Source organism: Haemaphysalis longicornis, unplaced genomic scaffold, assembly GCF_048455015.1.
Source record: "Haemaphysalis longicornis isolate Haplotype H1 unplaced genomic scaffold, Haemaphysalis longicornis Haplotype H1 scaffold_90, whole genome shotgun sequence".
In the NCBI taxonomy this organism is placed as follows: domain Eukaryota; kingdom Metazoa; phylum Arthropoda; class Arachnida; order Ixodida; family Ixodidae; genus Haemaphysalis; species Haemaphysalis longicornis.
In genome coordinates this window covers 897,978-912,203 of record NW_027526461.1, presented here as the reverse complement: position 1 = coordinate 912,203, position 14,226 = coordinate 897,978, and the positions used below count along the sequence as shown (strand labels likewise).

The 14,226-nt window shown below is 45.8% G+C and overlaps 2 protein-coding genes and 2 non-coding genes across 4 annotated transcripts in view; 2 read left to right on the top strand and 2 right to left on the bottom strand.

Moving 5' to 3' along the window:
- The window catches only part of LOC144154757 (tetratricopeptide repeat protein 8-like), a 171,007-nt gene that overhangs the window by 109,569 nt on the left and 47,212 nt on the right, over positions 1–14,226 (top strand). The window lies entirely within an intron of this gene.
- Positions 5,165–5,258, top strand: Trnay-gua (transfer RNA tyrosine (anticodon GUA)). Its single transcript has 2 exons — positions 5,165–5,201; positions 5,223–5,258. It is a non-coding gene; the product is annotated as a tRNA-Tyr (tRNA).
- On the bottom strand, positions 7,924–8,017 carry Trnay-gua (transfer RNA tyrosine (anticodon GUA)). Its single transcript has 2 exons — positions 7,981–8,017; positions 7,924–7,959 (listed from the first exon to the last, which is right to left on the bottom strand). It is a non-coding gene; the product is annotated as a tRNA-Tyr (tRNA).
- On the bottom strand, positions 11,594–12,559 carry LOC144154751 (uncharacterized). Its single transcript, XM_077685868.1, has one exon. It carries the CDS (start codon positions 12,557–12,559, stop codon positions 11,594–11,596), a length of 966 nt encoding a protein of 321 aa, XP_077541994.1.

The window sequence follows — 14,226 nt, the reverse complement described above, 5'->3', positions numbered from 1 at the left end:
TAGGAATGGAAGACAGCAATAGAATGCTAGTTGAACAAACCGTAGAATTAATATTACTACAAGAACTGGAAATACGCGAAAAACAAAGATAGGCGCAAACACAACCACATGGTAAGTGAAATCATTATATAATAATAGCGGATCAAGAACGCGTCAGTACTTATCAGAACTTATCAGAACGCATCAGCACTCAGTACACAAAGTGAAAAAAATGGTTGCAGTGGTTTACAACAACCACAAAAATTTCAGTTGGTGGTGAAATGAGCGATCTGTGTGCTAGTTGAACAAACTGTAGAAACAATATTACTACAAGAACTGGAAATACGCGAAAAACATATAGGCACAAACACAACGGCATGGTAAGTGACATCATTATATAATACTAGAGGATTGAGAACGCGTGAGTACTTATCAGTACGCATCAGTACTCAGTACACAAAGTGAAAAAAATGATTGCAGTGGTTTACAACAACAAATTTTTTTTTCAATTGGTGGTGAAATGTGCGAGAGCTGTGTAACGATTTGATATTGAAAGGTAACGAGCATTTTGTAGATGGTAAAGGCACAAGAGATAAATGATGTAGGAGACAGACAGCAATGAGATGGCTATGGATAAATGAGTAATATAAAGAACGAGAAATATGCTGCGGAAAATACCAGTGCGTTTTCATAAAGACACAAATGCGCCAAGAAAAGTGACCCAGTCTGAGGGGTTAATTGCAAGGATATAGAACAGAATGGGTGGTATCGCGACAGCTTCTTCAGAGTGAGAAGAAAAAGCCATGTAATTCGTGTTTTTCCGATAATTTTGAGTTGATTCATTTGGCACCAGTTGCCAACATTATTTAGATAATTGTTTCAAGTTATATTAGTTGGTTAATATTATTGCTTCACTAAAAGGTAGCTGTATTCTCAGCATACAGAAGGGCCCATCAAATATCCCCTGTTCAGTAAAAAAAAGAAAACGTCAGAAACATAATACGCAATTCTTTAAACTACTATCCAATGATTACAGGATTGAAAACAAATAAAATATTGGTGAGGGATATTGATGCGATAAAAGTTAATTAGTTCTAACTCTTTCACACGTGGTTTGGTGCTGGCAAGGTCCAAAAAGGCATGTTCCACAAACGTTAGAGCTCTGTGTGCCTTCTTGGGATATTGAATGTTGAAAACCCAGAACGATGCAAACAGACTACACAGTCCTCCCAGTAAAGATGATGCAGTCAAGACACTCTGGCCATCGATGCGGAGGCTAATTTCCCCTTTCGCGGAATGCAGGCAGGGAGTCAAAGGAACATCTACCTGAAAAAGCAAAAAAGAAAAAAAAATGCCCCACATGTAAAATTCAAAACAGACACTATGGTTAAACGAACTTAATATTTCGGCACAGTAATAAAATAGTTACGCCAGGTTCCCTGCGAATTTCAGTACTTAAATTAGGAATGCAAAGGCTTCATAAAACCAAGTGCCAGTACATTAACCATCGTGGCTTTTGCAGCAATAAAAAAGATATTACTTCCGCACAATATACTCGAGCACAACTTTAAATGACAGTGAAGTTAAAATGCAAGTCTCTGTAGGTTGATAGATTAGCTCACGGGGAACACTATTATACCCCTCTTACACCTGGCATTTTTTTTTTAAATAAGGTTGAAACTAGCAAAAACACGTTTTCACCGGAAGGGCTTAAGTGGCCTGACGCGCACAACTTCTTTCTTGGCTGCCGCTGGATGGTGCTACTCGTCCATACTTGGGGTGGCAGTACCGCTTTCCAAGGGAGCATGCGAGCTACGCATGAGAGAATCGTTCGACGCCAAAACTTGCGAGGCCTCAAAAGGCCAATGTTCTTCTTCAGTGAAGCGTAAATACTGATCACAGGTCCAATGGAGAAACATTTTGCTTAGTGGTCTCGAACGGCAAATGACAGGGGAGTTTGGGGAAGCATGAGCGATTTGACCGGAACTGACCAAACTGCTTGGTACATGGTAATGTTGTATTCAGTTGCTTGTATACTGCTATTAATCACCGCTGCTTCACTTGCTTCCGGTTTATCCTGATGCAAACAGCGACTGCAGTCGTGTTTGCGTCACGCTTGATGAGCAGTTGAACAGCGATTTCTCAGCACTTAAGGCATCTTGGCACTAAATCAATGCTGAAATGGCTATGCGGAGGTCCGACTTCCGTTTGAAATCAACTTGCTGGTTGTCTTCAATGACCCTTTAACAACAAGTTACCCTTATGCCTCATCACTGCAACCGATTGTTCCTCCGTGTGGTGCAAAGTGTGTTAGTTTGTAACGTGAAACGAACCGTTTCTGTTATTTGTAGGACTGATTCTGCTATTAATTACTGCAGTGACAACAAGCTATGAAAGAAAATCCCGCCATCTCCACGAAGTGAATGATGATGAGAGGGGCGAATCTAAAATGCTTATCAGCAGACAAAGTGACGCATTAAGTGCAAGCTGCTTTCATAGTGTGTGCATTGACATTAGGATATGGCCCCCTGGCAGAATGATGCGCTGCGCGAGATTTTGCCGTACCTAAAAGGACAGGCAACTCATTTTTACGGAGTATAGGATCTGTAAAAGGGTTGCGAGTTGGGCGAGTTGGTAATTATGCATTGCGAAAAATAAACTGCGCGCAAATTAACGAGGACAAGAACACATGAAGACGGCACAAGCGCACACTCGCAACTAGTTTATTATTGCACAATTCAAAGCTTTATATGCCCAAGCGCCCAATTGCCGCGCCCCCAATGCGTCACAGTTCTCGGCGCACTCAGCCGAAAATACTAAAAAACCGCAACAACAAAACCACAAAACGAACTTTGAGGCGCACGAAAGGCGAAAAATCAGCAAAGATAACCGCATCATACATGGATTAAGACCCCCCTCCCACCCCCAACACGCATTCCAAGAAGCACCGAAATAGCGCTCAATGTGCGTCTAAATATGCGACTTCTCGATTAAGCAGGGCGATAGAGGGATGACTGACACCTTCGGAACCAGCTTTTCTGATGTGGCTGGCTTCTACAATTTCTCGCGTTTGCTGGTTCTTATGTCGCAAAACGATGGCTGTGCGCTCAAACACAGGGATACAATCAGGTCTGCATGCGCGGCAATGAGAAGATAAGTGGCTCAGGTCACGCTGAAAAATGAAAAAAAAAAATATACGGTACTTTTAGACGTCGTACGCTCGAGTTTGTGACAACGTACCCGTGTGCGGCTCTGTCCTGAAGTTCGGAGAAATGCAGGCGGGTTGTGTTATATTTCTCGTCGTGCATTACGCGTTCTTTTATATATTAGCGCCCTCTTCCCCGACCTCTCTACCTTCCTTACCGCTTCCGTCTGACTGCGCTGATTTTCGCCAGCACGAAGTAACCGTCACGTTGCTTTGAAACGACGCCGCGCGCGACAAACGATTTTACCTCGAATGCCCTGTTACAAACCAGCCTACAAAAGAATGCGAACGCATACCCCAAAACCCACAAACAAGTAAAATAATACGAGTGTGCGCTTTTTTTCTTTGCCCGTACGCGTACGAGCGGTGAGCGGCACGGGTACCCGGGTACTTCGCTGTTAACCCTATCCAAACGTTTGACAAACGCATCGACTGATGAAAGACCACTTACCAGCGAGCTGTCCACACCTGTCGCCGTATCCAAATGCTGTTTGCGGCCGTTCCTCGTGTGACAGGGGCACATGTAAATCTTTCCTCCAAATGGCACTACTAGTCCTTCACAAATAAGAAAAAACGACGGCCCAAGGCGAGCCTTGAAGCTCCGGCCGCGCCGAGTCACCGGCCGCGCTGCGTTGATAGCAGAGGTTGTATACATCCGGGCAGCCAGTCGTGCCGCCAGGGCAAGTTGAGTCGCTGCAGTCGGGTGCGTTGGCGCGCTGGCACGGGAATTTAAATCGTCTATGTATGCGCAAGCAAGCGAAGCAGATGAACGTTGCAATTGTTTGCAACGGCGAGAACTGCCTCTTCGTTAGCAGCAGAGTTTGACACCACCTATCGCCAAAATAAACAGATTGAGAAAACACGGCCGCGCTCTCTGCCTGTGATCGCGCTGGTTGAAGCATCTATACGGGTATACGTACGGTATTGGTTTTGTAGCTGTGTGCAACCGTTGCGTCCTGCTTACTCGTTCTAATTAGCATTAGGCCACGGTTGAAGTGCTGGTGCACGGAGACAACAGAAGACTAACATGGCGACCGCCCGCTTGAGATGATTACCTCAGATAGGGCGTTTATTGTGGACGTGGTAGTATACAAGGAACCGAACGCCATCTCACAAATGGTGTTAAGTCGTTCTAAATCCTCCCTTTTGCTACCCGGATGGGCAACGGTACTACCGGGGAGGTTCGCCCACTTCTTTAGATCATGCCTAGGGAGTACATTTTTTGCTATAGGTACTTTTCAGGGCACATTACTTGATTAAAACTCCATTTCCGGCTAGTTTGCGTTTACAGTGTATGGCCCGGGAGGGCCGCATTGATTCACCACATAGCACCTTGCGATACACATTGGCAGCTGTTAATTCGTTGCTGCAAGGAAGCGCAGCTATTTTCTCTTTACCGTGCTCCCGTACGCTATTTTAAGCATGACATTAACCACAACATCATTTGAAGTCATTCTAAATTAACTCTCATATAATTTGCTTCGGTATAGTTTCGGCTATTAAAAGAAGAGGTACAGCCTTTTCCTGTAACCATATAAACACTCCGTAGGTGCCCATGTAATGGCAGCAGACGAGCATTCTGTACTGTTTACAATTTTACTGTGAACTAGTTGTGGCAACTGAATCTAACCGGGCGCATTGATGCAGACGCCACAGCGGTCAGTTTCAGTATAATTTTCCCCGAGGTACGTGCATTACATTGAGAGCTGCAGCGCGTTTTACACTAGCTCTGAGCGACCATCGAGGCGACGCAATTTTGGCCACAACCCAGCGCACGACAACTTCAATGTAACAAGAGCGAAGTACTTCATAGTGCAGCCAGTTCACGTAACAGTGCACGTGACGGGACACGGGGAGCTGGCTGAAAGAGTTTGGAGGTGGAGAGGGCGGTACGCACCTTCCCGCTTGCGTTTATGGGTCACTTTCAACTAATCGAGGACTCGGCGTGCGGGCAGACCGGCTGCTCGCTCCCGTTTCGTTCCGTCGATAGCTCAGTTGGTAGAGCGGTGGACTGTAGCGGTTCCCCAACGATGCGGATATCCATAGGTCGCTGGTTCGAATCCGGCTCGACGGACACTTCTTTTGCGGGCTCGCTCTTTTTACATATTTTGTTATAGTTTAATTGACTTGACGCGTACTTTTGCGCAAAAATACTTGGCTGGTGAGAGAGTATGTTTGAGGGCTTCGTAACATTATTTGGGGGGGGGGGGGGGGGGGGGGGGAGGGGGGGGGGGCGTTCAACACGTCGTTGTTCAACTTAGCCCTCCGCCATGTTTCCCACGCACCTGAGCGCTGATTTCCTCCTCCCCTCTTGTTTCAAGCACTATAAGAAGTGTTTAAACCGTAAGAGGGACCAGCGAGAAAGAAGGAAAAAAAAACAATTAAAACAGAACAACACACCTTTTTCTCAATTGCCGCAATAGAGGAAACGCGTTCTTACTGTATACTTTTTAAAACTTAGTTTTGTGTTTGTGAGCATAGCGCTAAAAAAGAAAGAAATAAAACCGACCACGAGGACGACGACAAGGAGAGGCGCAACTCACAAAAGTCAGTGATTTAATTAAGCACTGATGCCGGCAGACATTCTCTCTTTTCCTCTAATGGAACCCCCTCTCTCTTTCCGAAGAACAGTGTGCATTTGTGAATATTTACATGTTTTATATCAGCACACACTTGACTGAGAACGTATTCCACAAGTGATATGTTTGCAAGAATTCGTTCAGCACATGCTCGTTCAACTTCCACCCTGCGCCATATTTCCCGTGCGCCTAATCGCTGATCCGTCCACCTGTCTTGTCTTGGGCTCGATAAGAAGTGCTTCAACTGCCAGACGAACCAGCAAGAAAGAAAAAAACCCATTAAAAACAAGACAAACCGCCTGCAAATCAAATCAAATCATATTCATACAACGTCGTTCTCCGAGATGCTGGGAGAACGGACAAAAAGTCTTCGTAGGATCGGTTCGACTGGGTCCGTCCCCCTCAGTAAACTAAAAATCCTATAAAGTCAATCTGAGTTGATAATGCAGCAGCCGGGACTGCGGTACATCATTGTACAGTGGTAATAATAGGGGCAAGAAAAACAACAGGAAAGAAAGAAAAAACGAAAACAGCAACAACAAAGAGCATCCAAAACCTATACAACAAATAATCGGTACAACCGTTCACCCTTTCTACACTCTTGCATGTTTTTACAATTGATACAGTATAAATAGTTATTTAAGCAAACGGCAGACACATGAATAGAAAACCACACATGCACACAAAAAGAAACAAGACCTAAAGTTACAGATCTGGTAAATTTAGTAGGAATGGCAACCTGCGCGCGAGCATTATATCTATATAACTTATAATATATAGAACTTTATAATTTGTGGGCGTGCAAGGTGTTTTCCAGGGTTCTTTATGGCCCGTGTGGTAGTTGGTATTATTCCGGGTTAGGTTAGATTGCTGTGAGATGAAGTGTGTCGTCTTCTTTTCCCCTGCATGTTAACGCTTCAGCTAGATATTATTGCAAATAAATCAAACTTAAAGAATGCCGTGTTTTGTGAAAACTGCTTCCGTGTGGGCAATGAGCGGTGCGTTAGAGACTGCGCGCACAGCTTTTTTTCTGCAACAGGAGTAGCTTGATATTTAAAAGATGGGTGTTTCCCCAAATTAGGTGACAGTAGCTAATCTGTGAAATAAAACGTTTGTATGTATAGCATGTTTTATTTTGGTCGGTAGAAAAGTTCGGAGCAGTCTTAGAATGCCAACCGCGTGCGAAATCTTGTTATTACTAACCTTTTCAACATGCTCGTTCCACGTGACCTGTTCTTCAAATATGACTCCCAATATGACTCGCTATTGTCGCTATAGAGGAAACATGTTCTTACTTTATACTTTCTTAAACGGGATTTTTTATTTACGCTCACAGCGCAAAAAAAGAAACGAAAACCGATCACGAGGAAGTTGACAAGAAGAGACGCTACTCACATCTGATTTAATTGCCGAAGCACAGATGCCGCAGACCTGTCTGTTTTCCTCTAATAGAGCCTCTCTCTCTCTGAAGAACAGCGTGCATTTGTGAATGTTTAGATGTTCGTATACGTACGCACACTTAATAAGGACGAATTACACGTTCGATATATGTTCACAAGAACTCATGAATACACTTGATGTCAGCGTTACACAAACTTACAGGCGTGTCTCACTGAAACTTGGGAGTCTCTCTTCGTGATAAATATCACGCTCATTAATTCCTTACAAAGACGATGGCAAAGACGATGGTAGCGCATGTACAGGTATGTCATGCATAGTTGTTAAATTCTTCGCAGGTAACTTTCATATCACCCTCATAGAGTGAGAGAGGGAGGTGAAAACGATGCTAATAATAAGCAATCTAAACTCACATTACCAAGTCAATTTTCTCGGCTCCCCTGAGGGACGTTAGCTAACGATGCTGGGCCTATGAAAAATTACGGGGGGATACTGAGAAATTTCCAAGAGCGTGAAGGCGAAAGCTTTAGCTGCTCCTCGGGTGCATGGGAAACATGGCGCAGGGCAGAAGCTGAACGGGGATGTGGTGAACGCCCTTCCCAAATAACGTTACGAATCCATCGAACAGACTCTGTCACCAGCTAATGACCTCGCACTACACCTGCAGTGCATCATCTCGTATTCTCGCGCAGGACTACGCGTCAAGCAACCTTAACCATAGGAAAATATAAAATAAAGAGCGAACATGCAATAAAAAAAAAGTCCGTCGAGCCGGATTCGAACCAGCGACCTATGGATATCCGCATCGCTGAAGAACCGCTACAGTCCACCGCTCTACCAACTGAGCTATCGACTTTTTTTTTTTTTTTCTTTATTGCCTGCTTTGGCACATACAGAACACAGACATTCATTCACAGACAGCCGTCAACCTGACTTTGGTTGACGTGATGTGTTTAAAAGTCCCTTAGGTGTACCAACGATTCCAAGTCTGCAAGACGTTCGGGCGGATTCGACACATATTTTTGATTTTCCACGTATTCACTCATTGCCTCTCTAAAATACTGTCTCGCGCTTCGTGCATCGATGTCAGAGTACCTTGCGGCCATTCTTGCTTTCCAAATAGAGCTCAATCCAACAAGCATGATCAGGTCGTAAGGCATACCATCCTCGTTTTCAACAGGCAAGTACCGTATGCCTTGGGCGTCCACAGGCAGATCCTTTTTCAGAGTTCGTTGGAGCACATCCCACAGGAACACAGCATCCCAACAATCGATGAATACATGCTCAATAGTTTCAGCTTTTTTGCATATGTTACAGTCAATTCCCCATGGAACGAACAAGTCTTTTTCTGCCATCCACGTCTTAACAGAGAGGGTTCCAGTATGCAGTTTGAAGAAAAACGTCTTTACGCTAGGGGGTACCTGCATACGCTTAACTCTTTTAAGCACATCTTTACCCCTACCTACTCTATAAATCAACCGGTACATTGGTTCAGGGAGGACTACATCACACACGTCTTTATACAACTTTTTCCTATTTACTTGACACAAGTATTCCCAAGAAAATCGAACAGCCAAGAAACGGCATGACAGTACAACTTCTCTCATAAAACCATGCAGGCCGCCAGGTATAACATTGGACGTGACTATAATATCCGGTAACGCTCTACCCAAGCGCAATTGACAGATAGTTCTTAACGTTGGATCCTTAACATCGCGGAGAAACAAGAAACGGTTTACAATTTGACGTACAAACAAGTGTGCTAGTCCCAAACCTCCGTCCCTGACCCTACGAAACAGGTTTGTCCGGCTTGTCCGTTCCCAGTTTGACCCCCATATAAACACAGCGAATACGCGATGCAGTCTTTGAACATTTGCTCGGGAACAGTGAAGAACCTGAAGGACATACCACAGTCTGCTTACAAAAAATAAGTTGCACACAGTCGTTCTTGAAAATATTGATAAGCTCCACCCTTTCCACTTTTCTGCCCTTTCTTTCATTACTTCGGCTTCCTTCCTCCAATACGGATCGCTGTCTTTATAAAATTCCAAAGGCACACCTAAGTACTTTGCCGGTGTGCTGACCCAATTCATGTTAGCGAAGATGCTAGGGGTTGATGGCCAATTTCCATGCCAGAACCCCAGGCATTTTTTCCAGTTTACGGCACTCCCATTCGCCGCACAGGATCGTTTGACGATTTCCACTACCGCATTGATGCTTTCGACATCTGAACAAAAAACAGCAATATCGTCCGCATAAGCTAAGAGTTTAACTTCTGCCCCATGCAGCCGAAATCCGTGTACGCTGTCGCTGCGTATAATACTTAAACAAAGTGATTCAATGTATAAACAAAAAAGTAACGGGCTAAGTGGGCATCCCTGGCGTACAGAGCGCTGTACTTCTATGCTTTCTCCCACAGCCTTATTTACTATTAACCGCGTCTTGCAACACCTGTACGTCATGGCCACACCTTCCCGAATAACAGAGCCAACATTCACATAGTCTAAAATGCACAGCAATATTTCATGGGGAACTCTGTCAAATGCTTTTTCTAAGTCTAGTTGAAGCATCGCTACGTTGGTTCCTGTTGCATCGCAGCATTCCAACACACAACGGGCTGTGTGGATATTCGTGGAGATTGTGCGTCCCCTAATACCACACGTTTGGTGTGGTCCCACAAGTTCTGTCATTACTGTTTGGAGCCTTTTAGCTAGTATCTTCATGAATATTTTATAGTCAACATTGGTTAAACTGATTGGCCTATATGATGTGGACTGACGCAGCATTGCGGGGTCCTCGGTTTTAGGAATAAGAACTGTGTGTGAAACGGTAAAAGACGTTGGCACAACATTAATATCGTAAGCCTCATTATACACATCTGTCAAAATTGTTGCTAATTCATTTCTTAAGGCCTTGTAAAAGGCTGCACTGAGGCCGTCAGGCCCAGGTGACTTTCCAGGGTTGAGATCTTTAATTGCATTTGTAACCTCCTCTATTGAAATTGGGAGTTCTAACAGATCTTTTGTTTCATCCCTAAGTCTGGGCAAAAGATGAAGGTAATCATTTTTGAAGCGCTCAACATCAACTGGGCTATATGCGAACAATTTTTTGTAGTGTTGGAGAAAGCAGTTTTCTATTTCGTATTTATCACTTGTAACAACCCCTTGCCATTCAACTTCAGGAATGTGATTTCGACGCGCATGCCACTTTTCGGTGCCAAGCGCTCTCTTTGTCGGCGCTTCATCGGCGATAATTCTTTCGGCCCTTGCCCGTACCATCGCTCCGCGATAGCGCTCAGTCTCGAGTGCATCTAGCTTCTGTTTCACTGTTCGTATCTCGGCCGTGAACTCGCCTGGCATTCGGCACTCTTCCCGCGTTAATTTTTCTAGATTCTCGCGCAAAATAGTTTCTTTCTTTCTCTCCTCTCTTTTTATTGCTACCGATCGTTCTATCGCGTCGATTTTAGTTTGCTCTTTGAACATTTCCCATTTCACACCGGGCCTTATTTTGTTGTCAGCGTTATGTTTTTCTATACGCATCATTAAGTTGCTACTGAACACTTCATCCTCTAATAATTTAGAATTCATCTTCCACAGATCCCAATTAAATTTTTTGTCTTGCTTGTTCGAACCTTTCATCGAAAATACGACCAGACAATGGTCACTAAACGTGACCGGCCGCACACAATAATCCTGACACAACGGCACCAAATCGAGCGTGACGTACGCTCTGTCTAGTCTGGCATGGCTGGCAGCCTGAAAATGCGTAAATGTGACCGCTCGCCCACCCTCGAGACACTCGGCAACGTCTTCTAACGCAAAGTCATTTACTATATCCCCAAGTGCTAAAGTGCTTGCGTCTCTGTAGGCTGTGGTGCTTGTTTTATCACCGGCGGCTAGCACGCAATTAAAATCCCCTAGCACGATGAGTACCTTGTCGCTGTCACAGTACTGGCGCATGCCCTCAAAGAATGTTTTTCTTTCGTTTACCGTGTTCGGAGCGTACACGCATATAATCCTCCATTCCAAACCCGACAGCGAGAAATCGCAAACCACAAGCCTCCCTGAATGGCAAGTCTCCACCTCATTGACCTGAACACCCACACTTTGGCGCACAAACAACACACAGCCCGCTGACACTCCGACTGCGCGGCTTACAACAGCATTGTATTGCGCCGTAAAGCGGCGCACCATACTGTCAGTCTGCTCATCACCATCGACCTTAGTTTCTTGAACCGCCAATACGTCAAGGTCAAGTTCATTAGCGAGGCGGTATAGCTGGTTTTGCTTCTTTTTTGTGCTTAGCCCTCGCACGTTTAAAGTGGCAATTCGCAATGTTCTAATTAGCTTCGTGGTCGATTAGTGAAGAGAAGGCGACAGCGTGGCGTTTACCATTGCATTGCAGCGCGCCGTTCGTGCGACGGTACAGGGAGTCAAGTCCGTCGATTTCCGTTCACACTTCTTTCGGGAGGAACGCTTGGAGCAGGACGCAACAAAGACCGCCGTAAAGCAGGCGTCTTTGTGGGCGGCTCAGCGGCCACGCTGTCACCTGCTGCGGTGCTTCCGTCGCTCATTACGTCGTCGAGCGCACGCTTCACAACCACAGGGCTCGCGTTCCCGTCGTCGGCGCCTTCGCCGTCGGTGTTGGTGAGCGTCACCTCAGTTGGTTCGTCAGCTGCTCCCTGGTCTTCATCCATACTGTCACTGTCGGTGGAAAGAACCGGTGAAAGAGACTGCGTCGCGTCCCGAGGACGAGGTTCCTCGGGCAACGCGGCTGCCGCCGCGTCTGGCGACGCTGCCTTTGTCTCACCCGGGTTGTTGTCCTTGACGCGCGTTCCCCCGGCAGTTTCCTCGGCTTCGGTCTCGTCCATCATGAGTTCCGCAATATCTTCGCCACTTGCCGGTGCGGCCACCTTCGCGTAGGTGCGAACACAGTTACCTTCTTCGTGGCCGAACTGACGACACAGCGCACACCTCGGCACCCTGCACTGGCGTCGCACGTGGCCCTTTTGCTGACACCGCAAGCATTGCGGCGCCCTTCCAGGCACCACCACCAACGCCTGGTCGCCGGCAACTCGCACCTGGTGCGGGAGGTCGTCCATGGTTATTCCGGCTTTCAGCCTGAGAGCCACGAGGCGCGTCGTGGAGGCCTGCGCTGTGCAGCCCTGCACACGCCACCGGTCTTTGGTGACCTCCATCACTTTTCCGTAGGGCTCCAGGGCGTTCCGCACTTCGTCGTCGGGAACATTGTGAAGAACCCAGTGAAGTTTCAGACGCACTTCTTGATTCTGCGGATCAATCACGATGCACCGGCGGTTCTTCACAGTCACTTCCTTCAAAGCGAGCAGCTTCTTCGGTCCTTCCGCATCTTTGAAGGTGACCGCCCACAAGTGGTTCATCTGGTACGCCCCCAAAGCGATAACTTCGGGGAGCAATGCTAGACCAACCAACATGTCGCGGAATTCTTCGACCCGGTAAGGCCTAGCTTTCACGTCAGCATGCAGAAACAGAGTGTTCCGGGTGGTCGGTCCGCTGGGAAGGTGGGGCAGAATGACTTGGTATTCCTCGTTGACAGATTCTACACTGGCAAAAGACCTGTTACGGAACGAGTCTGGGCGAGCAGCCGGTTTGCCCGCACGTCGTGGCATAAATAAATTAATAGTATACAAAAAAAAAACGAAACAACGTGCCATAAAAACATGGAATTGAATTTTCTCATCAGGCCCCAACTAAGCGCTTTATCGGCCACATGCTCGTTATACAACGCACCGAGCTAAAGATATTCATTTGACTAGTATGGGGAAAATATTTTTTTTTTCAAAATGGAATCTTTCGAGCTTTACGCAAGTAGTGCAAATGGAAACTTGCAACATATAAATCATTCAACACGCTTACGACTAAGTGTATGTTAGATAACAGCTATAAATTATTAGCCCTAAGTTACAAAATACTTGAGACATGCCTCTGCTTCGGAAGTGACTGGCGCATGGCTAACAAAGTTCACATCCTAATTTCCGCCCTAAGTTACTGCGTGAACACAAAAGATCTCAAACAAATGCCAATAAAGCAAACAAAAATAACTCTGAGCTTCACATTTTTTCAACTTAAAACTGAATCGTGAGAGTAATCTTTATCTTAATCTTAAGCCTGGTTATGTCCACTGCAGGACGAGGGCCTCACCCAAAGATCTGCAGCCACGCTTATCGAGTGCCTGAAGGCCGATAGTGTGATTGTATAATCATTGGGGGGATTTTTAGCAAGTGTACTCAACCAGGGTTGCCAAATCCTTGTCTGGTGAGGAAATGGTTTGTGTCCCAGGGAGCCTCACCTAGCATAGTTGAACCTATTTAGTACAGCCTCCCGTGGTATCCGCAGCGTTATATGCCGGACCAGGCAGCATTTCGAACCTAGTACAAAGCTCTAGAGGCATAGCATGGAAGGTGCATAGAGCGGAAGAAGAAGAAGAAGAATATGCAAGAATAAGAAGGGGAACATAAGTACCCAAATTTGAGTATTACGAACAGCTGGGCGAGTTGTAAAATGTTCACCGTGGAATGATAGCGCAAAACAGCACTTTACCCTAGCTTAATGTTTTATGGGAAAAATGAAATGTAGTATAAAGTGATTGTTTGCTGCGGCGCTATGGGCACAGGAAAATAGAAGAAAAAAAATCACAGATGGCCACAATGCAGGCAATCGCAGCCACAGCTGTTGACGTACAGCTAAGCCGTTACGACGATTTTTCGAAGACAGTACCTGGTGAGATCAGTTGTGTAGTTGTAGCTATAACGCGAGAAAGAACGATCCCGAACGAGCCCGCATTCATTCGCTGTGTCTATATATGTGAGTATTGGCCCGGGGAATATGAGCTGGCGTTGAGATTTCTGGCCAATCACGTGACATGGTCATGTGACATCTGTGCGTGAATAAGGTCTGCAACATGGTCTGTATATGGTCTTTGAATACCGTGAATATGGTCTGTATATTCCTAATGGCACCGAAGTCTATACAAGCCACGGGGAATTTCACTTTTGCCTCGCAGGGCTTAAACTAGGTCACAAAATTC

What these genes read in the sequence shown, in the direction of transcription:
- LOC144154751 (XM_077685868.1), bottom strand. Translation starts at nt 12,559, where the DNA reads ATGAACCACTTGTGGGCGGTCACCTTCAAAGATGCGGAAGGACCGAAG.